The sequence below is a fragment of the Setaria italica genome, chromosome II (assembly GCF_000263155.2).
Source record: "Setaria italica strain Yugu1 chromosome II, Setaria_italica_v2.0, whole genome shotgun sequence".
Classification (NCBI taxonomy): domain Eukaryota; kingdom Viridiplantae; phylum Streptophyta; class Magnoliopsida; order Poales; family Poaceae; genus Setaria; species Setaria italica.
Genome location: NC_028451.1, coordinates 45,760,657 through 45,783,248, shown reverse-complemented (window position 1 = coordinate 45,783,248; position 22,592 = coordinate 45,760,657). Strand labels below are relative to the sequence as shown.

The following is a 22,592-nucleotide window of genomic DNA, read 5'->3' as shown; positions in this document are numbered from 1 at the left end:
CTTATGTGCCATCGAAAAAAATTTAGTCATCCCCTCAGTGACATTGGAATTTGGTTTTCCATCCCTTCCATGCCATTCCGTTAGATTCCACCGCTAACAGCTCCGTGGGTCCCGCACGTCAGTGAGAGGATAAGAAATAAAAATCTTTGATCTCTTCCCATTCCCCCTTCCGAGGCGCGGGGCGCTGCATCTTACCGCGGCGGGCGGCGGCGGCGCACGGCCCCGCGCGGTGGATGCGGATGACGGCAGCGAGGCGGACGAGGTGCGTGACAGCCCTCCATGGCCATGAAGTGGGAGACCTCGGGCACAATCGCCGGCATCCATGGCCGCCATCGCTCCCCCGGCCCCGCTCGCGTCGCTGGAGCCACGCCCCAGAGCAGTTCGGCCCGCGGGTGACAGCTCGTTCCTTAGTTAGCCATGAAAATCTGACCAATTCAGCATGCAAAATCAGTCGAATGGTACGATAGCTCCATTTGTTGTAGGAGTTAGAGGGCTGATTACTTTGCTCCTCCGTCGTCCAGCTCCAGGGGACGCTCTCTTGCATTCATGGTCTGCGCGCCCGCGCTTTGCTGGCGAGCATGTAGCAGGCACGGTGGCAGGAACCGCGGGGACCTTCGAAGGCGGCGACGCCCACGACAACGCGGATACGAAGGGTGAGCTTGGCGGCGCGGCCGTGGATGGCATCGCTGTCGCTGTCGCGGCCTTGGCCAAAACCCGCAGGCTAGTCCGGACAATTTGTGGATCCGTCATTCAACGAGAGAGAGATGGGGAAGGAGCAGAAGCTTCACTGGTGTGCGGAAAGAGAACAGAGAAAATAAAAAAAGAAATTTAACTGACCATGGGACCCACGTACAATGGAGCTACCGAAACGTCAAAGGCATCGTCTAATAGGCGGTTTCGTGTATTGACGCGTAATCTTAAGACAACTCAACGAACTATATAGGTTATCTTATAAATTGTCAGGTAGAGCTATATAATTCTATAATTTGTGCATATGAAAAAAAATATGACAACAATAACTCGTACAATGGTTGTTGAGTTATCTTGTAGTTTTAAAATTTAGCTTACAATGCAGTTGTTTCGCAAAACAACGACCTTTTTCTCTTTCCTTACTCCCTCTCCTCCACATCATCAAAAAATCCTACGTGACACTGTATGAGACGACAAGACTGCTGACGCGTAGCAATGTACTCGCTCCAAAGGGACTAAAAATGAAAAGGTAGGACCGTTGCGAGTTTAAAACACAGCCGATGCTCTACGGCTCTCATCTTCTCTCAATCGAAATCCATGCTGAAACAACACAGGCCGTGAGAGTGAAACGCCCGTTTCCTCAAATCCGTACGGGATCGATCTCTACTCCGGCAGCATAAGATAATGGATGCTTACCTACGAGAAGACACTGCTAGCATCTTGACATCCGATGCGAAATTTTCCATCTGACGCTCCAACGAAATATTAAAAATTATCTAGTGGAAAATTTTTCATCGGACGCTCCAACAAAACATTAAAAATTACCTACTGAAACATCAGTTATCACTATTTTGCAACATGAAAAATAATGTGTAAAAATAACTACATTGTTCTACTCTGTGATAGAAAATTACCACCGCAACATAAATATTATGTTTCATGCAACATTCAGTGTGACATGTGCAAAAACAATCGATGCTTAACTATTGCAACATGTCGAAGCGTCCGCGTCCGATTTTTTTAAGATCGCCTGTTTTGTAGTATTACCGTGTTATCAGAAACAATCGATGCTTAACTATTGCAACATGTCGAAGCGTCCGATTTTTTTAAGATCACATGTTTTGTAGCATTACCGTGTCGTGATATGCACAGGTTACTTACCTTAGACTATCTTCATCTGCGCAGTTTAGTTGGGTTGGTCGCCAGACCGTATCTACCAGGCAACCAGCCGACACTACCGTACTGGGCACGGGGCACCGCCCAAACCGATGAAACCATCAGTATTCTCATGCGGGTCTTTAAAGTATATATCATCCGCTAACCTCACATCATACGCCATTGTCAAGCACAACTTCAGAGTGACTACATCAGCGACTTCATTAACAACACAAACGGTAGCTAGCTATAGAACGACTGCACAACATCAAGCGCTCGCACAGATGGTCCGCCTAGTAGCCATAGCTGGTCCTCCTCATCATCTTGGTGAACTCGTCAAAGTCAATCTCGCCGTCACCTGTGAAAAAACGGAAATCAAGTTATATGGATCACAGGATCTGTCCGGTTTGGGGAAAGCAAATCATATGAGGGTCTTTCTAGTTTGCATATAGACATAAACAGATGTCAGAACACTGCTAACCATTTCGATCCGCCTCTTGCACCATGTCTTGGATCTCGTCAAGGGTGAGATTTACACCCAGCTCTTTGGCAATCCTCTGAATGTCGATATTAGAAATCTTTCCCTGCATGAATAACACAGCATAATTTTAAGTCTGAAGAGTGAAGACTTATGATAGCTTTCTCAAATAGAATACCATGTCAGAATATGGTACAGTTGTAGATAAGTATTCCGTGTCTTTATCTCAGGCAAGTCCATTAAGCTCAAGAGAAAATACACTAACATTTTGCACTCAGAACGCTAGGAGAGAATTGAAAATTGTGTAAGAAACACTCATCAGTCATCTTTAAGTTGTGACAACCACTTGAGGGATTGTCTGACTAGAAGAAATCCACTTGCTTAATGTCTAATAGGAAGCTGATACTACCTCAAAACATTGAAATGTGCAGTCAAGCAAAATGGTAGTCCAGTACAATCATATAAAAAAACATGTACTGAAGGAAGAAAAGACAGATGGTGCTTTACATTTCTATCTTGGTCGATAATGCGGAATGCTTTTGTAAGCTCCTCTTTGCTATCCCTTTCTCCGATTTTGGCAGTCATCATGTGCTCAAACTCCTCGTAGTCGATGGCTCCACTGCCATCTTTGTCAACGTCAGCAATCATTTGGTTGATTTGCTGCAGTATCCATAAGAAACAGGTGGGAGTGTTATTTCAAGGGATTTCCTCAACACTTAACAGAAGAATGCAGTGCCATATTGTTGGGGCTCGAATACAGAACTGAAAGTATGAGATGCTGTGGCTCTTATTTTCATGAAAGGCATAACATATCATGGGCAGGAAGAATGCATTTTATCAACAAAAGCTGATCTCTAAGGTGCTATAAAAGACATGGTTTAAAGGAAATGCTCAGTGCAACAACATCAATAGGAACTGCCTCAGTGCGCAATGTTGTGCTCATTCTTGGACTAATCATGCAATATTGCAATATCAATTCAACCAACATGAATGGAAGAGCTATGGCATTTGCCATATGGCTAATCAGATATTTTTGGGACTATAAAGGGGGGGAGAAACAACTGCAGTGCATTTTCTAGATGATGGGAATGAAACAAATGATCTGCTAAGGGGAGGAACAATAACCTCTTCAGTCATCTCGAATCCCAAGGCTCTGTAAACGAAAGAAATAATTTCAGAGCCACATCTGACCTTGTCCATTAAAATGACAATGGAAGCCTTACCTCATGGCAACATTCAGCTCTTTGGCATCAATGGTTCCTGTGAGATAAGAATGTTTGAGTAAGATATCAACAGTTCCAACACGAAGAAGCAACTATAGTGGAAATAACGGAATGGGCAAACCCCAGAGAAAATTGTCAGTACCAGAGTTATCAGTATCAAACAGATCAAAGGCTTCCTTTATTTCCTGCCTCTTCTGCTTGGTCAGGCCATGAGGGCGAGTTCTAGGCCTCTCTCTCCTTGTCTGTCCTTTGGAAGTAGACTACAAATTCACATTTCACAAGTGGATCAAGTGATAAGCATTAAGCAGGATACTAGAATCCATAATTGAAACAAATCGTTCTAGTAAAACAAAAAATGGATTAAACAGTCACAAATTAATGGTTCTACATGGTCATGTTAGAACAACAATGCGGGTCTGAAGATGGCAAAACCCAGCACTAGACGATCCCGGCTCTAACGCTCTCAATCGCAAGCCGGGAAACCTTGAGACATGCCACAAATCTCCGCGGCCCTAGACCAACCAAGATCTCGCGAAAGAATAGATCTAGCTAGGGCGTCGATCCCAGCGGAAGCGCGGATCTCTCCCCACAAATCAAAGCCCCAGAACGGAGAAATTTGCCGGGCCCGATATATGATCCGATTCGCACCGAGAGAACGGAGAAATTTCCACCAGAACGAGAACGAGTCAGGGATCAGAGATATATGGAGAAGATGGGATCCGTACCCGGAATGACGGCTGCGTCTCCATGGCCTTGCGTCGTCAGCAGCGAGGTGAATCTGGGCCGGAGCTTGGTTCCCTCGCTTCGCCGATCTGGGGGCGGAGGCTACGCGGAGAGCCGACGGAACTGGGGAGGCGACGGAGCGAGCCGACTGACTGAGGAATTGCGAGACCGGGAGGAAGATGGGGAATTGGGGACCCACCCGACGATCTTGGCCGTCCGCGCAGGATCGAACGCCTCCCTGCTTTGGCTTCCCTTCACCGCGTTTAGCATAATAAAAATAATAACCCACGGGCCCACCATCGTTTCCCTTTCCCATCTCCAACTACCACCGTTCCGCCGCCGGCGCCGCCACCATCGCCGGAACGCGATGGTGGTCTTCCGCCTGCGGGCGGCCCTCTCCCGCATCCTTCGCTCCCCATCCCGCCTCCCTACCTCCTCGCACGCACCTCCTCCCCTAGTCTTCCCCCACCGCCTCCTCGCCTCTTCCGCCGCCGCCGCGTCCTCTCCCGGCTCCTTCGCCGTGGAGGAGTACCTCGTCTCACGCCTCGGCCTCACCCAGGCGCAGGCGCTCAAGGCCGCCGCGAAACTCTCGCACCTCCGGTCCAGCGCCAAGCCCGAAGCCGTACTCGCCTACCTCGAGAGCACCCTTGGCATCCCTGCCGCCGACGTCGGGAGGGCCGTCGTCATCCGACCAAGGTTTCTCTGCACCAACGTGGAGGAGACCCTGGCCCGCGCGTTGCCGACCTGCGCGACCTCGGTCTGTCGCGGGACGAAATCGCGCGCCTCGTCCCCCTCGCCCCCAACTCCTTCCGTAGCAGGTTCCTCCGCAGCAAGCTCGAGTTCTGACTTGCCGAGCTCGGATCCTTCGATAAAATCCTGCAGGTCCTTAGGTGGTGCTCCGACTTTTTCACGGTGGATCTGGACAAGACTACCAGGCCCAACGTGGCGTTCCTCCGGCAATGCGGCCTGAACATTTCTGAGATTGCTGGCGGCAGTCTGTACTACGCTCGTCTGTTCACCATGAACCCGGAGAGCCTCAAGGAGGCTGTCCAGCGAGTGCAGGAGTTGGGCATAGCTCGTGGCGCGGGAATATTCACCCTTGCACTTGCTGTGGTCGCTTTGACTAGCAAGGATGTTTTCGGTAAGAGGATACACAACTTTGGGATGTGCTGACGCTTGCGAAGAAGCAACCTCTTGTCCTGGGCTTGTCTGCAAAAGGTTCAGGGAAATTTGGATTTTTTGATGAAGGATGTCGGCCTGGAGGTATCATACATTGTGCGAAGGCCAGCGCTGCCCAATTATAGTGTTGAGCGGCAGTTGTTGCCCAGGCATTGCTTGATCAAAGTTCTGAAGGAGAAGGGACTGCTGAAGGGTAAGCTGGACTACTATTTGACTGCTGCGATGGCTGAGAAGATTTTTGTGGGAAAGTTTGTGCGTCCTTTCAAGAACCATGTTCCAGGCCTCACTGATGATTATGCCTCTAAATGTTTGGGGGAGGCAACAGTGGAATAGCGTTGCAAAAGACTGAATTTAGTTCCTGATTGATAAGGACAAGTAAGTACTCTTACAAATTCGCCACTGGTGCAAATGTGTCGGTGTTTTGTACCGCCGCCGTGCTCTCCTCACTTCCAATGGCTAGCACATAAGAGATAAAAAGTTATACTGTTCGGAAAGATCCCTACATCCAATTTCGGCAGAAGTTGTATTCCTTGGATCAAGTGCATCGAGCTTACAACGGGGTGCTTGCAAACAAGCGTTCGTGCTATGTGTGGGTGTATGTGTTGAATGCGAGAGAGAGAGAGAGTGAATGGAGGTCCAGTTCCCTTTATATAGGCTAGGGACCGGGCAACAACGTTGAGAAATAGAGATGGTCCCCGACCTCAGAGGTCAGGGGTTGCAGCGTGGTCGGGGGTTGCAGCGTAGTCGAGTCTTTTCCTTGCACCAAGAGGCTTCCTTGTCCTATCCCCTTGGCTGGTCGTGGGCCTCGCACGTATTGTACGGTGGCTCTTGTGCGGCATGGGCTATTTACGCACGGCCCGGCCTGCTCCGTGGCATGCTCCTGTCCCGTCTGCCAACTCCGTGGCAGTGAATGGGACGGGTGCTGTTGTTGCCGTCCTTACCGGTGACGAATGGGCGGGCCATGATTAGTGGCCTGGATGGGGCGCGCCGCTCGTCCCGGCTTTCTCCGACCTCTTTAGTGCGCTCACGGTTGCTCCTCACCGTAACGTCTGTTGCTGGGTCCCACCTCACCTGCAGGACCGTACCGGGCTTGACGCGGTGACATGGCCTTGATCTTGACGGCGAAGGTGATGATGACGCCGATGCGCGTACGACCTCATCCTGCAGGCCATCCTGGGCGGTCGGAAGGGTGGAGCCTTACCCTCGGACCCCCTGGTTAAAGGTCGGTTCCCCTTGCCCGGTCATGTCTCCGGCATGGGGCGGTCGGGGGGTCACGCCGTGCATTTAATGCTTCTCGTACGTCATTGGTCTTCGTGAGTCAAGGAGTGGGTAAGGCATTGGGGGCCCTTGCGGGCTCCGCCCCAGCTGAGCCGGCGAGTCATGGCTCTTGGCTTCCGACCAAGAAAGGTCGGGTGGTGGGCCGCTACGTCATATGGGCCTTTTCCAGGATGCTTCTAGCTGTTGGTCCTTTAGCCCTTTGACACCTGGTTACCTTAAGTTCCTTTCCTGAGGGTACCTTGGTACATGAACCCGACAAAAATATTTCTTTGCATGATTGATACGAGTTTACCTATTTTCTTTGCAATCAATTTCTTTTGTTTAATCACATATCAAGGGTGTCTACTGTACTCGATGGCTCCAATGGCAGGATAAGTGCTTGGCTCAGTATCACGGAGCTTGTGTGTACATAAAAAAGAACACTTATTGGTTACATATTTTAGTGGCAGCCCTTTTTTCCTATGAAGAACAGGGAGTTGAAGTCAAACTAGAAAGCCCAGCCTTGTGGGTACATATACATTCATAGTACTTTATGCATATATTCATATAGTCATGCATATATTCGTATAAGATATACACGGGTGGGTTGTATGTAGTTTTTGTAGAGTTACTGCGCATCACCATAACCATTGCTAGAGCTTAACATGTCACTTGGCAATGTGGTTAAATGATATTTCTGCATCTCAGTCCCAAAGCTCATATGAGTACTAAAGGTATATAGGTTGAATATTTCAGAAGATTCTTAGTATCCTCACTTTCTAAGTGCTTCTTGCTCTTAACAGTTTGCTGTGAAAAATGTTCTATTCATTTTGTTGGATCAGCTTTACAATATATTGGCTGTCTCTTCCTACAGGTCTAATGGTAACTGAATCTAGAGCGGCAGTACAGTGGTCAAGCTCCATGGTGTTGCCACAACATGCAAGTTTTTCAAATTGTCGGAGTGAGGTGTATAATTCACTCACTGTCCAAGTTCCCTTTTATCTTCTCTTTTCCTCTCAATGTGTGCCATGTGAAGAATTCACATATGAGTGGGCTTGTTATTCTACTAATCTGCTTTGCAAAATGTAGCTTATGTTGTATAATACTCTAAAAATTTAGATTTTTTCCATGGTATCAAACAAAGACAACATGTACCATAATCTCTCTTTTAGATTTTAAAAGCATTTAGTCTGGGTGATCTTGTTCTGAATTTAGACTAATTTGTTAGAATTAGAACACTTGTTGCTCCTTGTTCAGTTCCATGGTACTTGGACTAATAGCATTAGAGGGAAATACCTGGCAAGAATAATTTACTCGGTCTTTGCCTTTAACCTATGTTGTCATAAAGAACACATTTATTTTTTTGTCTGATGATACTGTTTGCAGTTATTATGGTAACTCGTAGCTTGCAGATTCGGACAATACGTAAGAGCCAGGAACAATAAGGTCATATGTCAGATCTAATTGAGAGTTTTTTTTTGAGAGCTGATGATTCACCCTTGGCACTGAAATATCTTTTGTATTGGCTTTTCCAAAGAAATATGAATGGTTAAAAGATGATCATAAAGGTTTCTTCTCGAGAACACATGGAAAACATAAATATTTAGACCTGTAGGGTGTGTTTGGTTGAGCTGTAGTCGTGAACTACATGTTGTGAAAAAGTAGCTGGGAGCTGTGGCTCTGGAAAAAACCGTTCGGTGAAACAGCTAGCTTCTGAAAACAATTACGAAGCGGACTGTCCATTCATAGTAACACCCCATTCAACCCTCTCCCTATCTCACCCTGCACGTCAGCCCCCTTCTTCGTCCTCCGGTCGCCAAGGTGGAAGAGGGTTACCGCCAGAAGAGGCTCGGAGAGGGCGCCGCCGCCGGGAGAGGCCCGGAGAGGGCGCCGTTTGTCTGCCGAGCAGAGCACCTCGCCTGCGCCAAACTAAGACCCTGTTTGGCACGGCTCCACTCCTAAACTTCAGCAACCCCATCAAAAAATTCAGCCAAACACCTTAACTCCAAAACTCCATGGAGTTGCCAACTCCATGGAGCTGTAGTGCAAATGGAGGTGGAGTTTTGGAGCACCTCTTTTGCTGCTCCAGAAACCTCTCTTTTGAACCTCCTCGTGAAGTTGGTGGATAATTACCCACCAATGCCACTGGTTATGAAAAAAAAACGTTTCGTTCTATTCTATTGTTCCCCATCGTCAAGGCCAGTCGCCCACCCAGCGTCTGTCGCCGTCGCCGCCCAGCGCCGCGCCCGCGTCGCGCCCGTCGCCCGTCGCCGCCCGCCGCCCGTCGTCGCCCGTCGCCCCACCCGTCGCCCGTCGCCGCCCACCCCGCCGCCCGCTGCCCAGCCCCGCCGCTCGTCCCGCCGCTCGCCGCCCAGCCCCGCCGCCCACCCTGCCGCCCGTTGGTATATTGGAAGTGGAAGATTTTGACAGACCAAGGGAAACATTTGCAAAAGTCTTTTGAGTTTCACTCCTCCTGACCATATTCATCCATTCATTTACAGCATATGTTGGGATATTGAAAGGGGATGGATGGATGTAAAATACACACAACCCGTTGGCATATTGAAAGGGGAAGAAGAAAATGGGATAGAGAGGATGACAAGTGGGGTCTTAATTGGGGGGCAACAATAGCAATCCACACTGAAATCGATCTTTTTTGGAGCTGAGAGCACCCATCTAGCCAAACATCCCATTTTAGTTCTGGAGTTTTGGAGCGGAGCTGGCTCCATGTGGAGTTCTGAAGTGGAGCAGCTCCATCCGGAGTTTGGAGCTATGCCAGGAAGCTCTACTCCGCCGGCAAATCCGTAGCGGCTCGGCCACCTCCGCCCAGTCCATTTCAGCCGCAGCTCCTCAACCACCCAAGCTCGCTCCCCGACCAAGTAGAGCGCCAGTGGCCCCGCCACTGGGAATCACGGGTTTGCCACCCGCCATGGCCGCCGCCGCCGCCTGAGCTCCTCCTCCACCTTCCTAGCCGATTCCTCCTCCGCCGGCCGATTCATCCATCCACCGGCTGCCTCCCTCCAATCCCTCGCGCATCACCTCCTCCATCTTCCCGGCTCCAGCCTCCGCCACCTCCCTTCGAGCGCCGGCCAACAACAGGCGAGGAATCGATGGATTCCCGTCCGCCCGTAGCCTTGCGCCGCCACCAGGAACCGCACACCAACGGCACCCCTCCGGCCATCACCTCCCCCAACCAATCACCAAAACAAGATCACGGTGAGACACCGGTGCCCGCGCCCCCGTTTCCTCCCTCTCTCTGCCGCCGGACAGAGGCCTGGGGCTCCTCCCCTCCGCTGGACCCGACGGCACTCCTCCCCTCCGCGCCGGTCCGTCGCGGCCCCTCCCCTCCGCGCTAGACCGACGCCGCTCCTCCCCTCTGTGCGGACCCAAGGTCGCCGGCGATGGGGGCCGATGGAGAAGGTCGCCGGCGATTGGGCCGCCAAGCGCTCGAGCTCGATGCGGCTGGAGAAAAACTATCGGGCGAGAGGGAAAAGAAACGAGGCGGTATTCGTAACGAGTGGTAGTGGGGAATTTTTTCGGCTTTCATAACTTGTGAAAGCCGAAAGCTCGAGGAAGCACCTCTCCACCTTCCGCTAGAAATGAACTGACTGAAAGCTACTTTTGTGTAGAAGCAGCTAAAGTTTTTCACTCCTTTAGTTAGCTTTTAGTTTTTGGGAAGCAAAAGCAGCCCCCAAAAGCCTAACCAAAGGAACCCTGAAATTTTTCTGGTTAGTTTCCCCTCAGTTTGTCCACTTTCGTTTTTTATACTACCAAAGGCTAAATTTATCTGCATCAAATTTTCCTTGGCTTTGCACAACAAGCAGAAGACTGTCTGACACCGTGTCACCATGTTGCAAAATTTCACTTTTCACTATGCTTGTAAAAGATTGAGTGCTACCTTGGGTCTAATTTACTTGTCTAGATTTTAGAATATCCACACTGATACCTGTGGCAATTACTTTATCTGAGTATATTTTTTAGTTAAAGAAAAATTACCTTGGAATTGCAGTATATTTTTATGTTGTATGTACAAGTCTTCTTTATGTGACACATCTAAGTACTTCTAGTTCAAACATCTATTGTGAACTGGTGATAGTATAGGGCCCATTTTATTAGACGGAACTGCAATCAGATAAACAGAAGATTTTTTTTAAAAAAAAATATAAGGTTCGTGATTTTGTCACCGTGGTATCACTTTATATGGGGGTGACAACAATAATTTTGAATATTTGGCAATCAATTTTCCTTTTTAATTTAATTTATTTATGTCGTAGCAAGTCATGCTTTCAGAGTATAGCAGGAAAAGAGCCATTATGTAGGCCACATTATAAAAATCTGAACATGACATTTATTTAAGACTATAAATAAGGAAGTTTGACTTGCCAACAGAATCGTTGGGAACATCTCAAAGTAATTACAATAAAGCAAGTTAACATGATGATTTGGAAGCTACATGTACAGCTTGGCTATTAACTGAAAAGAATTTCATTGGATTTATAATCAAGTTGTTGAAAAAGCAATAAGCCTGACTCGCTGGAAGCATGCTTGTTCTTCACAAAATTTAGACACTTGAAAAATAAATTTCAAATGGATACTAGCCCGCTTGGGTTAGCAACTATCACCTGATGATTTTTTGTACCTGGAGGTAATTCGTTCTTTTACATGTTTGCAGACTGCAGTCATTGACGTTGAGCAGTCTAAACAGGTTGACATTCTTTCTGTCAAGATATAATATACGACAGGATCAGGCCCTGATATAAGTTAACCAACCTGAAAGCTATTTTGATTTAGCATTTACTGGCAGATGAAGTGGGTCCTTATCCTCCTTTCTGCCAGGGCTTGCTTACTGCACAGAAGGTGTCAGTATACCATGGCGCTGTTGATTTGTCCCTGATGACCGTTGTTGCTTCCTTCACGCTAATCATACGCACAATTAATTTTCTTGTACTGCTACACTATGAGCCTGCAGGGTACCAGCAGCAACCATCAGAATTTCATCTTTGCACCATAACAAATGCAGATATGACAGTAAAAAAAAAAGGCTGTTACACAACTTTGGGTTCTCGAAGGATGATGTGCTGGCGATTGTGAGGAAACAACCTCTCGTCCTGGGAGCAAAAGTTTCATCAGGGAAAATTGGATTTCCTGATGAAGGATGACGGTCTGGAGGTATCATGTATCATGCGAAGGCCAGTGCTGCTCAAGTATAGTGTTGAGCGGCGGTTGTTGCCCAGGCATTGCTTGATCAAAGTTCTGAAAGAGAAGGGACTGCTCAAGGGTAAGCTGGACTAGTATTTGACTGCCTCGATGGCTGAGAAGATTCTTTTTATTTTTGAAAATTAGGCTGAGAAGATTTTCGTGGAAAAGTTTGTGCATCCTTTAAAAAACAATGTCCCACGGCCCCTTGACCAACCTCTTCATGTGCCTGTGGTTCAACGAGGTGCTCAGGTTCACGTCCACCTGTTCCCGGTCTCCGCGCGCAAGGACCTGGTGCACAACAGGTGCAAGTTTTGTGCAAGGTGAAGCCGCTCGTCAAGGACGCGAGATGAGCTTCTGAATCGACTCCTTTGAGGTCCCGTCTTGGTCAGGACAAGTAACTCTGCTGGTGCGTGAGATCAGCCTGCCTGACTAGTTGCAGCCATAAATATGATTGTGTAGTGAAATATACAGTGAGAGTGCTGCCATCGAAGTGTAACTGTGTAGGGTAGTGTAGAGAGGCATGCAGCAGACGACGTGTTCGTGCCGCGTTGTTTCAGGCAAAGCCGAGGCCTGAGCTTTTGCCGTTCTTCTTGGCGAAGAATGAAGAATCGAAGAATTCAGTCCCAAGATCCGGTCGTTCATCTTGACACTAGCAGAACACAAAATACAGCAAAATTCGACAAGGGCAAATAAGGCCACCACATTCTTCTGCACTAACCACTCGATCAATGTTCCAATTTACAAAGGTCTCACAGCTCAATTCAAAAGGGGAGCACACATGCGCAGCATCAAATCTCAATCGACAGCAGAGTACAGACTCCTCCAGCCTGTAGGCACACAGCCACTCCACAGAACTACCAGAACTACAAACATCCACAGTGCCCTCATATTTGAGTCTTCACCTCCAGAAGCGACGAGTTCAGCACACCAAATCAGTTGACTTACATCTGAAGTTTCTTGGCCACTGGCAAACAAGTCTTTCGCCAAACAGGCTGATTTTCAGATGAGTGCAGGCTGTAGAGAAAACCGTAAGGAAATTTAGCAAAACATCGTAGTGATACTCCACAGTAATTGCGTGTCATCTACAAGTAATCAGCACAGCAAAAGGTGCGTTGATTAAGCAAACATGAAGATAGAAAAAAATGAGCCATCCTTTGTTCAGACCAGATATCTCATCCAGGGATGAAAGTGTATTAGCCATTTAGCCTAATACAGGTACTAGCTACTTTGGATCTGAAAATGTATTGGTTCTTATGGGTGCAATAATTGTTAAATCCTTGTATTTGACAGCTCAATATAATCAGATATGACAAGGCTAAAGTATGTGAAGCTAAACAAAAATGTTAGAATTATGGGGCCAAAATAATATTTTCCATGCTCAGAAAAGTAATAGAGTGAGTGTTGATCAGGAGATATCTTGCACACTCCTTTTATAAGGCATATCAGGATTTGAAAGCCTTTAAGGGCATACTCTGACTATAAAGTTCTCTTGGAAATATAACATCAATTGTTACAAAGTCAATACCATACTAAAATGTTTCCGAAAGACAAATTTACTGAAATAACTTTCATGCATAAATATGCACATCGTTTGATTAATTGTTGGTCAAAACTTGTGAAGTTTGGCCTTTTCACATCCTCATATGACCAATGGAAACAAATAGAGGGATTATCATTTACCTTAACTCTTCCTAGGTCTTTTTGCTTAATGCAACTCCCTGAAGGTTCTGCATTCTTTTTGATCCATGGATGCTTCATTATGTCTTCAAGAGAAAGCCTCTTGCTTGAATCCTTCACTAGAAGCTGCATACAAAATCACATTTAAAGTCAATAGTCCAGCCCACATCCACCACTTCAATTAATCTCTTATATATGATATATAACTAATAATTTCCAATGACCTTGGAAATGAGATCTTTAGCTTCTGAAGATACGGAAGGAGTTGAAGGGAATGTCAAATCCACTCTGACTATCCTGCTCAAGATTCATGTGGCACACAATGTTAAGGAATGAACACAGGGGAGAAAAAGAAAACAGATGTTTCAGGCCATACCTTCTCAAGGTATCATCCTGTTCATCAGCTTCGAAAGGGGGTGAGCCATATAAGAACTCATAGCACAGGATTCCTAAAGTCCAGTTGTCAACGGCATGATCGTGAGCTTTTTTCTCTATCATCTCTGGTGCCAGATAATCAATTGTGCCACAGAGTGTGTGTCGTTTAGCATTTGACCGAGCTGCCCATCCAAAATCTGCAATTTTAAGCCGGCCCTGGAGAAAATGGAAGTTAACTAGTTATGTAATCAACATTCAGTATTTGGTGCATCAAGAGTTCGAGACAGTGGCATGAGCCCTGATTTTTTCCCCTGACTTTCAGAGACAGGCAGCATAACTAACAATTTTGCTGCTAGCGTTTAGTAATGTCCATCACGACAATAGCAGTTCTTTAGAAATACTGAGACATTTAATAAGCATTTTCATAACCATTTCTCCACATATGTCATGCGTATCAGTAACAATATATATGAGTTTTCAAATCTGTTCGTAGAGGCATGCTGCATGCCTTGTCCAATATGAGTAACATGCAAGGTGGGTTACCCTTATTGAATTGTAAAGCAAATAACATCCTCATCATACATATAATGCAGTGACTTGAATTTCACATTTTAATGTTGTCTACCCTTCCTACACAGCATATAAATTTTTTACATTCTGTATTGCTTACATGCAAAAATAGTGAAATACTTTTATAATGTACAGTTGTACAGCTAAGAGGAGCAAAACATATAGAGAAAGATTTCCAACCCTAAGAGATTTTATGCTATTAGCTATAGATTAGAATCTTGAGCAAACTACAGCAATGGTTCTATCAGATATGGTGTGAACAGTACAGAGAGAAGACAATCAGCCTATTAAAATCATAACGATGGTGTGAAAAGTATGAGCACTACTCTTGAGCAAGGTTTGCAGTAATGGTTATGTTTTTAATACATGTTGTGCAGAAATAAGACCATTAAGTTACAAAATTACAACAAAACAGAAGGAAGTTAAAGTAAAAAGACAGGTGTCACTAAATTTGCTCACAAAAAATAAATAGAAATGATAACAGCATTGAGGTGCAACAACTGCATAAGAACTTAAGAAGAACCAACCTCGATATCAAGTAGCAAATTCTCTGGTTTGATGTCCCTATGAATGACCTGCTTCTTGTGACAGTACGCCAGTGCACCAGCAAGGCTCGCGACGTACTAAAAACGTAAGGTTCAGTGCCGTCAGAATCTAACAAAAGAATGGCAAATCAGAAGGAAGCCTGCATATGTATATCATGTTCCAGGACCTGTTATGGCAATGCCAGCACATGTTCTTGGCCATTAATGGCATTATCAAAAGCTGCAGTCTTCATAAACGAATTGCTATGTATTCTCACATTGTTTCATGTGTAAATGTATAGGTCAAGGGGAGTAAACTGCAGAGTGCACTTCATGTGGTCGCTGTTTGTGGAAAACTTTATTTCAGCTTAATTTGTAAAACAGGATTGATCCTTTGCCTTGTATTGTACAGTTTCTAAAGATACTTTATGTTACAATCAGAAAATGCAAAAATCTATAAGACCCAAGAACCATCTTGACAACTTATAAAATGGAACTTAAAGTTTTCGAATATCAAAGAATTTGCTGCTTTAATCACCTTTTTTATGAACCGTAACTTCAACTTGTTTCAAATGCACAGGAAAACAGTATCAAGGAATCAGCAATTAATGAATTATACATGGTATGAGAATAGGCATTTCTGAAGACCCTCTTGCTGTCTTTCAGGAGTGAGTAGAAGTAATGTCATGGAATTGCCAACTTAAGACCTAATCATCTCATGGACTAGTTCTCTGAAACTTTGTAGAGAAGATGCTTTTCTTCCTCCCTTTTCCTCACTCTTTCCTCTGCCGTTTTCATCTTGGTTTTGTTCTAATAAATAACAAAAGTAATGGTAAAGGATCCCGCTGTATTTCCCTCACAAATATCATACAATTGCTGTCACAACAGCCTTGCTTCTAATCATTATGGTTCAGGCTAACATAATTTAAGTCATAAACAGTAGAAGGAAGGGCAACGGGTCCAATCCAACCGGAGGCACAAAAGTTTGGGGCAAAATTAACAGCGAAGCAAAAGGTAACAAGGGCAAGGGGGTCCTTACGGTGGCGGCGGTGCGCTCGGTGAAGCGGCCAGCGGCGCGAAGGACCTTGTACAGCTCACCCCGGGCCGCGTATTCGAGGACGAGGACGACGCGCTCTTCGTCGTGGAACCAGGCGAAGAGGCGGAGCACGTTGGGGTGGTCGAGTCCTCTCTGGATCTCAATCTCCCGCCGCAGGTGGGCGTGGAACCGATACTTCTCCAGCTTCGCCTTGTACGTCACCTTGAGCGCCACCACGTACCCGCTCTGGATCATCGCCACGCGCAGGCTAGCCTCAGCGGAGCCAAAAAATTTTGGGGGAACTTGGGGGGATTGTAGGGCAATGCTTCCGAGAACCAACCTTCTTCTCGCGGGCGAGATAGACCTTGCCGAACTTGCCCTCGCCGATGTACCTGCCGATCTCGAAGTCGGACATGCTCCACTCCTGACGCGCCGCCATCGTGCGCGAGAGTGGCGGTCGAGGGACGGAGGCGAGGTGAGGAAGGCGGCGGCGCGTCGCCGTCGAGTCGTCGAGGAGGAGTTGGAGGAGGCCGGAGGGGATGATGACACGGGGGTTTCCAATTTGAAATGGGGAGCGGCGGCCGACGGATCGGGAGTTTGGGACTGGGCAGGCGGGGGCGGCAGTCGCGTTCTGATGGGGGATGCGGATGGGGATTGTGGACTCTGGGGGATGGCTTTGCATGCTGGCCCACAGTACAAGGTTTGCAGTAGGCCCAATAGCCTGCAATGTTGGGCATCATCATCTCTCTCTACCGCCGCGCACACAGAAGCCCATCGTCCGAACAGCCCATTTAGCGCGCCAATAATCTAGCCCACGGGCCCAAATTGATCGACGACTGGCGCGGCGGAAAACCTACGTGGGTTCCGGAATTTTTTTTATTTGGCTTCCATCGTTGGAGATTCGTGCAACGGCTAAGATTGCGAGTTTTCTTGGGCGCGAAGGGGGTTCGCGGGTGCGGGTGGGAATCCGACGGACATGTGTCAACAGCCGAGTGAAGGAGACGTATGAGAATCTAATTTGAGTTGCAAACTTAAAATGTGATTTTCTCTTGAACTGTTAATCCGTTTTGAAATCCGTTTGAATCACCGTGTTGTTTGAAATTAATGCAACAAAATAAGATTTTTATTTTTAATATATTTTTTAAAATCAACCTACAGATTGTACTATTTCAACATTTTGAACAACTACTTCAACATTTTGAACAACTACTTCAACATTTTGAACATGCTGCTTCAACATTCCCACACAAAATGTTGATCCAGTTTATCCGAAGTGTTGAACTAACTTTAGGAAAATATTGAACATAGTGCTTTAAAATGTAGAGTATATTAGTTCAACGGCCTACACGTGTTAGTTTAATTTTATTTTAAAAAATACTAAAACACTATAGTTAAAATGTTGAATAGTTTTTTTTTACAATCCGGCTAAACTTTTCAGGTTGAAATTCATGTGGTCATACATCTTAGCACCTGATTAGCTAAATACTCCCTCCGTCCCAAATTACTATTCATTTTAGCTTTCTAGATACATCATTTTTACTATGTATCTAGACATAAATATATATCTAGGTGCATGTCAAAAGGTGTGTATCTAGAAAACCAAAATAAATAGTAATTTGGAACGGAAGGAGTAGCTAGCATAATTAGAAGAATGGAGAAAGGAAAAAAAAATAAACAAGCGTACATGCTGTGATGACTGGTGGGCTGTTAACGGAAGTTGGTTATTCTACTCTTTTTCTCAGCACACTGAAGAAAGCCGAGTGAAGACCTTCGTCAGTGCGTCCAGACCGCCCCCGTCTACCCAGCAACCGCTCTGCAGTTTCTTCTCATTGCGCAGAATTTGCATTTGAGTGGACATGCTATTCTACTTTGTAGAAATTAGCTTCCATGGTAATCAAAATAACACAACATGTACCATCTCTCTTTTAGGTTTTATAGGCACTGAGCTCGGGTCCTCTTGCTCTGAATTTAGACTGATTGGTTACTGATTGGTTATAATGCTTGTAGCTCCTTGTTCAGTTCCATGGTGGTATGTGTAGCATTGGACGCATGGCATATACCTGAGGTGGTCTTGATCCGGCAATAATGATTTAAACCGTTCAAGGAGCTACCATTCAATTGAAACTTCATTATTCTTAAACAGTTGCCAAGTGCGTCAGGCAAAGTGCCAGATAAGTGTTGTTCCCAGAGATACAAATGTACAAGGTTTGCAAGACTTCCTACTTCTGGTGGGAGAGGGCCAGCGAAGTAATTATACTGTTATAGACAAATAAAAATCATCTGTTAAGTATCACATGTAGAAAATATAAAGATCATTTGCTAAGGATGGCATGTTGAAACTCTCTCTAGGCAATGAGCTGGTAAACTTAGTACACAAGCCAGCACCATTTAGCTGATGCAACTTCCCAAGGCTGGCCGGCATTTTCAGGCTTTAATTAACTAGATGCATGAGCCGGCCAAGCTTACTCAAGACAGTCAAGACCGAGTAAAACTAAATGAGCCATGCAACAGCGTATGACAAAAAAAATCAAAGACTGACAATTTATATCCAATTCTTAAAATTCAGATTGAAATCTAAATTCTAGTAAATTTTTCTAGAGCAATTGTCCTCTTATAATGGCATGTGTCATGGAACCACTTTGTTGGATCCGATAGTGTTTGCAGGACTACGAGCATAATAGGAGAAATTTAAACTTAATAGAAAAAACATGATTAGAGGTAATCAGGAGAAACTGCAATGTGTACCGACATTCCGGGAACCTTTTTCTGTCTGAACGAGCAGGAAACATCATAATTTCATTTCTGCACCGTGACAAATACCAGCAGCAACCATCAGAGTTTCGTCTCTGCATCGTGAAAAATGCAGATATGACAGTAGAAAAACAAAGACACTCTATATACAGGCTTACAGAGACCAAATACAATACAAGGATAGGCAAGAAATTTCCGTATCATAGCCACTCAGAAACACAACAAAACCTTTAAAATCGTCTCTAAATCAAACATAAGTGGTACATTGAACAAACTATTTTGACTTCCCAAACCAGCATGAAGGGTAAGCTAGTTTATCTTCCAAACATGCCCTACTTTCGCTTTTCCTCTCTGATCTAGAGATCATGGTGATTCTATCAGTTACAACTAGGTGAGTTTGTTAGTTAGCTCCAGAGAACACTCCGTGGACATTGGATTATCCCTTCGATCCATGGTTTTTCATGTAGGCGATCCAGTTTCTGCATCCAGTGATCCAGCATCCACCTTCAATGAGCCATTATATTTATCTTCGTGTTTGTCACATGCAATGAGGCCTGCTTTCTGCACCTATGAACCATGTGATGTGAACAAGTAAGAATGCATTCATTAAAGATGGAACAATGACAAAACACAATTAAAAAGGTGAAGACCAGACCCTCCAATACCTCATCATCCCTCATAACATTGTAAGATTTCAATCGCTTTTGGCTGCATCCTCTTCTTGATTCTCCAGTCCCTTTGGTCTCCTCATCAAAATTCTGATCCGACCCCTCTGAGTAAATGCACGAGTAGTTCTCTTGTAAAAATCTGGCCATGTCACTCAAGTAAATGAACTTAATACATTTACAAATTATGTATTCATAATCTGGTACCAAACTGGTTAAGGTAAAAAAAAATAAACAAAATACGAAGCACCAGGGGCACAAATGACATCATTCCCAGGATACACTCGTGCTGGTTAGAAAGATAATCAAACAAGACGCTGAGTAAGATGATGACTTTTCCTAACCCAAATATTCAACAATGGTATTGCACAGCTTATACTTTTAAGAAAACCAAATCAGGTTGAAAGATGGGCAAACTGTTTTTTACTTTCTTCAAAGCAAAATTTTGGGGAAGAAAATCAAGTGTTAATTATTTTGCAATTTCATAGAAGAAAATCTAAATTTGGGGAAAAAACCGTTCCTTTTGTAAAGAAGTAACTAGAGTCATATGCAATTGCATTTGCAAAAGGACATATAACAGATACCCCCTACCTGCACTCCTAGAAGGGGAATGTCTGTACTTGCCAACATAGCATGTGGAAGATTGTCCAGAGCTCGTTGTCCTTGCTTGGGAAATGGCTTCTTCTACTGGTTCCGTGGTTGATGCATTATCATCCGTAGAATGGATTTTTCCATCTTGCTGATTTCCACAACAAGAAGGTGAGTCCATAAGCTCAACCTTCATGCAGGACTTGACTCTGTCAGCATCAACTATCCCATGACATCCCTGCCACATCATACAAATACAACACGACAATTTGATATGATAAAACTATATTATTCTGTTTTTTGCCAATGAATAAGGGAATGTGGCTTTTGCCTATACCTGATCAGGTTTGGCATATTCAACGATTTGCTTAGATGATTTCACTTGTCTACAGTATCTTGGAGAGAGATTGAACAACCCCTTGAAACTGCGTTCACCGTCATGTAGTTGGCTCACAAATGTTTCTTCCAATAATTGAAGATAGAGCATGTGCTTTTCATTTGTCCATCCCGTAGATGAGCATACCACCAGAACATCCTGGGACATGAAAGAAAGAACTTCATGATAGGCCGTCCAAAAAAAGAAATGACTAGATCAAAATTCAAACACTGATCTGAGTATATATGACACAAGAACAACATGGTGGAACACTGGAACTATAAGAATACTGCTCAGGCATTGCAGTATTGATATGGCAAGGTTTATATTCAGAAGGATGATAGTAAAAGGCACATTGAAATAACCACCTCCATGATGACAGCAATACTAAGAAAATTTACCCAAACAAGCTGAATAATCAACTACTCCCTGAAATTCCAAAGTTTGACCCCAAGGCTACTGTCTATTGAATTGCCTTTTTTTTGTGCATGACTACTTGGCCCCTTGACGAAAATTCAGCAGACTCAGTACCAAAATATTTTGCACATCACATCAGTCAAGTTAAAGCAATTCAACTGAAAGGTTCACATCGCAGAATACAGTTGTCCAAAGAAACTGCCTTTTAATAGCATGCTTCCCTTAAAAACCTAACGCGATCTCAATAAATGTAGAAAGGAAACATAACCCAAGCAATGTCAAAACACACAGCCTTACACGATAGCTGGTTGTTCCACCAAGCAGTAAATGGCATCCTTAGCAGAACAGGTATCTAAGCAAATTATCCTGAGCAGCATATCGTTCCAGATGCTCAAGCCCTGACCTCTAGAATCAAATGAAGGTATCATCTATGCCCTCAAACCACGCATGCAACAAAGGTATTTGCTCCATGGATTTTTCAAGGAAGCTGTGACTGGAAGTCCTGATTTTTACCCGTTTAGCTTCTCTTCCCCTTTGCCCCACAACTAGATCTTACACCCCCTGTTCCATTCTCAAACATTTGCTGCCACAGGATAACATCAGAGAGGCCCTAACAAATCAAGAGATTCAGAGCATCTAGTGTAGCACTCCTCTCAACATAAATCCAAATTTCGCTGGGTTTGTACCATGAAGCTACAGCTACCTCGCACAGATCACCCGAATCAACTGGAGAGAAAAAAAAACACCAGAACAGAGCAGCGAAACGAATTTAGGAGGGGGGGAAATATTACCGGCAGGCGCACGAGCTCCCGCAGATCGGCCGGCGCCTCGTCCATCATCTCCGGCCGTCCACTCCTACCCGCCCACCGGAAAACAAAATCACCACCTGAAAATGCACCGCCGCCGCATCAGTCGGCACCCCACCACGAGCACAAACGCACGAGAACACGAATAGACCGAACCGGAGAGGGAGAAGGATTCGCCGACCCTAGCTCTTCGCCGGCGCCGCGGCGCGTCTTCTTCAGGCCGACGACGCGGACGGAGTAACGGAACGGTGGACCGGTCGAGGAGGGAGTGGGGGGAGGTGGGGAACAGCCAGCCGAGGGTTGCGCGCTTTTTATCTGTCCGCCGTGGCGCCGCTTTTCCACGTGGGCTGGGCGCGTTGCCGGTCGACGCTTGGTGAGAAATATCTCGGACCTGGCGTGCGCCGCCCGGGATCCCCTCTGCACGCCTTCCCCGTGCCTTTTTTTCCTTCCTTCCCCTCCCCCATGGCATCATGATATTCTTCTCCCCCTCTGATGGATGATTCGGCGATGGCGTCAACCCGGCTGGTTGGTTGTTGCGAGATATTTTTGAGGCCGTGATGTCACTTCCTCATGGCATGCTAGCGATCGTAAAGATGATTCGTACTATGGAGTGTATATTAGCTGGTGGTATTTTGTCAACGCTAAGGTTAAGTAGGACTTGGACCAGTAGCTGCTGTCCTGTGTCTATCTAGGTGATAATGTGATGCACAATTCTACAACTGCCATCTTCTTCTTCTTTTTTTTTGCCTCAACCATCGAGTTTGTCTTTACTGGCCTCCTACTTGGGAATCAAATGCTGAAATGCTTGTTGCATCATCACTCCAGCAGCTGTAGGCGTTGCAACCACGAGCCTACGAGTAGTTTCAGATCGCTGTCGCGCCTGAAAGATCGTATCTTCCCTGC

At 45.6% G+C, this 22,592-nt stretch overlaps 3 protein-coding genes and 1 long non-coding RNA gene across 6 annotated transcripts; 1 reads left to right on the top strand and 3 right to left on the bottom strand.

Annotated features, from left to right (window-relative positions):
• Positions 1-1,953: 1,953 nt before the first annotated feature.
• Positions 1,954-4,497, bottom strand: LOC101773595 (probable calcium-binding protein CML13). The gene is made up of 7 exons (XM_004958274.4): positions 4,272-4,497; positions 3,689-3,806; positions 3,547-3,583; positions 3,449-3,476; positions 2,831-2,983; positions 2,327-2,429; positions 1,954-2,203 (listed from the first exon to the last, which is right to left on the bottom strand). The coding sequence occupies exons 1-7, from the start codon at positions 4,293-4,295 to the stop codon at positions 2,139-2,141; spliced, it is 528 nt and encodes a 175-aa protein (XP_004958331.1). The 5' UTR covers positions 4,296-4,497; the 3' UTR covers positions 1,954-2,138.
• A 5,275-nt stretch (positions 4,498-9,772) lies between these two features.
• On the top strand, positions 9,773-12,755 carry LOC105913682. The gene is made up of 2 exons (XR_001163248.2): positions 9,773-9,921; positions 11,378-12,755. It is a non-coding gene; the product is annotated as an uncharacterized LOC105913682 (long non-coding RNA).
• Positions 12,580-16,694, bottom strand: LOC101773186 (serine/threonine-protein kinase Aurora-3). Its single transcript, XM_004958273.4, has 7 exons — positions 16,427-16,694; positions 16,090-16,332; positions 15,054-15,149; positions 13,958-14,172; positions 13,806-13,878; positions 13,585-13,707; positions 12,580-12,918 (listed from the first exon to the last, which is right to left on the bottom strand). The coding sequence occupies exons 1-7, from the start codon at positions 16,523-16,525 to the stop codon at positions 12,904-12,906; spliced, it is 864 nt and encodes a 287-aa protein (XP_004958330.1). The 5' UTR covers positions 16,526-16,694; the 3' UTR covers positions 12,580-12,903.
• A 2,169-nt stretch (positions 16,695-18,863) lies between these two features.
• On the bottom strand, positions 18,864-22,065 carry LOC101772223. Of its 3 annotated transcripts, none has more exons than XM_004958270.4 (6): positions 21,846-22,050; positions 21,675-21,769; positions 20,428-20,625; positions 20,094-20,328; positions 19,503-19,609; positions 18,864-19,404 (listed from the first exon to the last, which is right to left on the bottom strand). In XM_004958270.4, exons 2-6 carry the CDS (start codon positions 21,720-21,722, stop codon positions 19,297-19,299), a joined length of 696 nt encoding a protein of 231 aa, XP_004958327.1. In that variant the 5' UTR covers positions 21,723-21,769; positions 21,846-22,050; the 3' UTR covers positions 18,864-19,296. The 3 variants fall into 3 exon arrangements, with proteins under 3 accessions (XP_004958327.1, XP_004958328.1, XP_012699304.1); XM_004958271.3 differs by having other exon boundaries at positions 21,871-22,050; XM_012843850.2 differs by having other exon boundaries at positions 19,362-19,404; positions 19,503-19,644; positions 21,846-22,065.
• Positions 22,066-22,592: the final 527 nt, after the last annotated feature.